This window comes from Furipterus horrens, unplaced genomic scaffold (assembly GCF_987537825.1).
Source record: "Furipterus horrens unplaced genomic scaffold, mFurHor1.1.pri manual_scaffold_9, whole genome shotgun sequence".
Classification (NCBI taxonomy): Eukaryota; Metazoa; Chordata; class Mammalia; order Chiroptera; family Furipteridae; genus Furipterus; species Furipterus horrens.
In genome coordinates, this window is record NW_028327179.1 from 22,985,710 (window position 1) to 22,989,695 (window position 3,986).

The 3,986-nt window shown below is 47.2% G+C and overlaps 1 protein-coding gene across 4 annotated transcripts; it reads right to left on the reverse strand.

Moving 5' to 3' along the window:
• Nucleotides 1-271: 271 nt before the first annotated feature.
• Nucleotides 272-2,526, reverse strand: ARL4A (ARF like GTPase 4A). Of its 4 annotated transcripts, none has more exons than XM_090287150.1 (2): nt 2,375-2,526; nt 272-1,280 (listed from the first exon to the last, which is right to left on the reverse strand). In XM_090287150.1, exon 2 carries the CDS (start codon nt 1,193-1,195, stop codon nt 593-595), a length of 603 nt encoding a protein of 200 aa, XP_090143276.1. In that variant the 5' UTR covers nt 1,196-1,280; nt 2,375-2,526; the 3' UTR covers nt 272-592. The 4 variants fall into 4 exon arrangements, with proteins under 4 accessions (XP_090143276.1, XP_090143275.1, XP_090143277.1 ...); XM_090287149.1 differs by having other exon boundaries at nt 272-1,283; XM_090287151.1 differs by lacking the exon at nt 2,375-2,526 and adding an exon at nt 1,699-1,810.
• Nucleotides 2,527-3,986: the final 1,460 nt, after the last annotated feature.

Genomic DNA, 3,986 nt, shown 5'->3' on the forward strand with positions numbered 1-3,986 from the left:
AAACATTGTCTAGAATTAAGATATAGTGTTACATTATCTGACTGCAAAAAAGGTCAAAATTAATTTGGCCAAAACCTAAAAAAACCAAACACTTCCTCCTTGTCCCTTACTGAATGGACCAATGTGATCAATATAACTGTATATATATTAATCTACCTTAACATTTCCATTCATTAGCATTTTATCTAAACATACATACAAAGCCTCATAAGCAATGTCTTTGTGAAGGCATTCCCCCAAGAAGACATAAGCATAAAATACTAGACAGACATTCTTCTCCAAAGTTTTATTTCACTAACTTCAGGTCAAATTTCCAAAACTGTTTTCTGGTCAATTTACTATCTTTACTTGGCTTCCCAAAATGGCAGTACCAAAAGATTTCTGGGGTAGGGAGAAGAGACCATTTTAAGAAGCACTGCATTTACTCATCTTCACAAGGCAACAACAGAGTTGGGCATCTGACTGTTCAAAAAACAAAGCTTTAACAGCATCCAGGAGGGCAGGCAGGCAAACCAGGCTGTAGACACTCTTCCATTTGTCAAAATCAGACCACAGAAAACCTACTCCACACAGATATGAGAGGTATCACCATTCATCTTTTCTTTTTCTGTTGCCGCAACATTTTTCTTCTTTTAATTATCATATCATGTAGTTTCTCAAGTCCTTCTTTTAGTCCATCTCCTATGATTGCACAGGTGGGCTGCAAATGCCAGGGAGTTGATGAGCTCAGTTCACCCATTGCTAACAACTTCTCAATTTCTGAGAGAGACAATGAGTTCCTTAGGTCTTGTTTGTTAGCAACTATAAGCACAGGGACTCCTTGATTTTCTGATATCCTAGTTATTTTATGAAGTTCAGTTTTTGCTTCTTCCATCCTTTCAACATCAACAGAGTCCACAACAAACACAATGCCATCTGTGCACCTGGTATATGACTTCCACAGTGGTCTTAATTTCTCCTGACCACCTACATCCCAGAAGTGAAAAGTGACTGTTTTAGAATTTCCCAAGGTTACCTTAATTTTTTCGGTGTTAAATCCTTTGGTAGGTACGGTATTTACAAATTCATTGAACTGCAGCCTGTACAATACAGTTGTCTTTCCAGCACAGTCCAAACCCAGGATAACAATGTGATAGGACTGAAACGAAGGCAGGCTGGACAGGATAGAAGTCTGGTCTGACAGTCCATTCCCCATTTCCAGTTGCAAAAAGTGTTCCAAATTGAAATGGTTTCGTCTTACTGCTTTAGAACTTCTCCTTCTAGGGGATCCAGCTACAAGACTGCTGAGGGGGAAAATGAATAAGTTACTCTTGTGAAATGATGTACGTTTTTCTCTCTTGGTGCTAAAATAAACAACACGAGGAACTTGATAAGTAAAACTTGCTTCAGTAAACAAACCAAATGAGATATGAAACGTAAGCAATCCGAGGCAAATGAGAAAACAATCATTGTGATTGAAATTCTTTAACATTGTGAATTTGCAGTAATGCATACTGTTCTCGACCCTTCTGAGTCCACAAACCTCAAAGACCCCATTCCAGGTGTCAGTAACCACACAAGTGCCTTTTTTTTGGCAGAAATTCGTAACCCCAAATCCTATCTTGCGGCTCTAATTCCACATACTTAACAGCCAGCCCAAGGCCACTGGTAACCTCCTACCTTGCCCCCGCTCCCCACCCAAAAAACCACAAAGCTCACCTCCCGAAGTGGAGTCTCCAAATGAGAAAGCATTGGTAGGCGTTTCCATGCAGTGGGGTGGAAGGCCACGCACGTCCACTCTGCTTAGCTCTCCAAGCAGCTCTGGCGCTTGCTGCACTAAAACCGTGGTTTCAGGCTCCGGCCACGCCCACTCCTCACGGCCCACCCATGAGCCCAAATCCCATTGGTCAACCGAATCAGCCAGTCTGCCCCAGACCCGCCCCCGCGCCCTAAAAGGTGAGAGTAACTGCCGTTCTCAGCCCTGCTCTCCCTAGGTCCACAGGCACCACCTGTTGCCCTCAAGTTAGAAAACAAGGTGCCTGCGGAGGTAGCTGAGCGGCCCCTGCAGGGCAGAGGAGCCTCGGCCGACAGGTCAGGTCGCCAGCCCGCTTGTTCCGCCCATCTGGGCGCACCTGCAAAATGGGCCACAGACGCCAGGCTGGGGCTCTCACATCCGGAGTCCAGGGTCCGTGGTCACCAACGGCCCGTTAACCCTTTGTCCCCTGGTGGGAGGGGCTCCCTGCGGCTCTGCCGGCGCCTAGTCGTGAATGCCCCAACCGCGGCACCGCGGGAGCAGCCCCATCGTCCCCGCAGCAAGAACCCTTCACCTAGCCCCTCCAGCGAGTCTCCCGAGACAGGGTGTGGCCACACCAGCTGCCTGCTCCGCCGCGCTCACCTGACTAACTGTCATGTCTCGTCCTGACCCCACATTGCTCACAGCTGCTCCGGAAGGCACCAGCGAGGCCTGGGTGGTGGCAGGGACCAGGACTCTGCTCCAAGAGGCACCGGGCGGGGCCCCGGGCCAGGCTGTCTTAACGGTGCTGCGCCAACCGCTTCCCGAACCTGCCGCGGCCCCGCCCCCTTCCAGCTTTCATCCTGGCGCCGGCCAGTGGGGGGCGTACGGGAGCCGGGTCTCCTAGCAACCACAAAACAAGGTCACGTTTGATCCTGCCTGAAGCTGGCGGGTAGCCAGCGAGCTGGGGTGGGGCTTCCGGTTTCAGCCCCCTGAGCTGTTGCTTTCTGCCGCCAACGGCTAGCTTGGGCGGGTCCCCAGTGTTCCACCCTGCACTTTCTATCTTTAGGGCACTATAAGGCTTCCTCGGGGCGATGGCCGGTGACGCAGGTCTGGGATTTCAGAAGACACCCGACGGGGAGTCCCCTTATATAATGGGTGACGTGGACGTGCCTCTCGCCAGACTGGAGTCTGAAACGCACCTTCCTTTTGCAAAGCAAATGAATACACCCTCTTTCACATGATCCTAGCAACATTCTGTGAAGAGGCGACGGGTAGAAATATCCCGGTTTTATAGATGAGGAAACACACTGACAGATTAAATGGCTGCTTCTAATATGCCAAGGAAAATTAGTAGTGATCCTGGAACTTAATTTTGTAAGTCATTAAATGCATTGGATAATTCTGATTAAATACAATTATGTACTTGACCCATAAACTTGCAAATATTTATTGAACACCTAATTGGCAGTGGGAACTATTCTATGTGCTTAGGTATAGAATGGTGAGCAAATGCAGTATAAGTCAAGGCCAGCCTTAATTGTGGAATCTCATTAGCCATTTACAATAATCAGCAAACAAGTGACAAAAGCTTTATTGCAATGACCAGTCTCCTTTTCTTAGAAATTTAACAGGATTCATTATTAAACTGGAGAAAGAACATGATTCAATGACAGCTCTCTGTTTACAATAGCTTTGAAACCAAGTAGGTCCTTTCCATATTAGTCGCAGGGGTGGATTTTTGCAGACTTCCCTGAAGCAAAAAGATGAGATAGCAAAATACTGAGAGCTTACAGCCTTGCAGAATCACCTTCACTGAAATGTATTTTATGTCAGAACCAATCTTATAGCTAGAACAGGGCATGGCAAATTACAGCCTGTGGGCCAAATTTAAGAGATAAGAATGATTTTTTTTATGTTTAAAAGGCTGCACCAGAAAAGATAATGATATGCATTAGAGACCATCTGTGGCCCACAATACCTAAAAATATTTGTTTTCTGCCTCTTCATAGAAAAATGATACTCCTGCTCTATCAGCAATAACGATCATATCATCATCATCATCATCATCGGCAGCTGTCCGTCTCGAGAGACGATGGCGTAGCTTCTTGAGAGTCTATCTGCACCTCCGAGAATGGCTGTGCAGTCCGACTCGGGAGTGACAATCCCTGCCGCACTTGTTACAGGTGAAGGCAGATGGCTGTTGTTGCTGCTGTTGACGCTGCTTCCGCCTCGATCTTTTCTGGACCGCCTCCTCGTTGCGCGCAGCCTCTGC

Coding starts and splice junctions, on each gene's coding strand:
- ARL4A (XM_090287150.1), bottom strand. CDS start 1,195: ATGGGGAATGGACTGTCAGACCAGACTTCTATCCTGTCCAGCCTGCCT.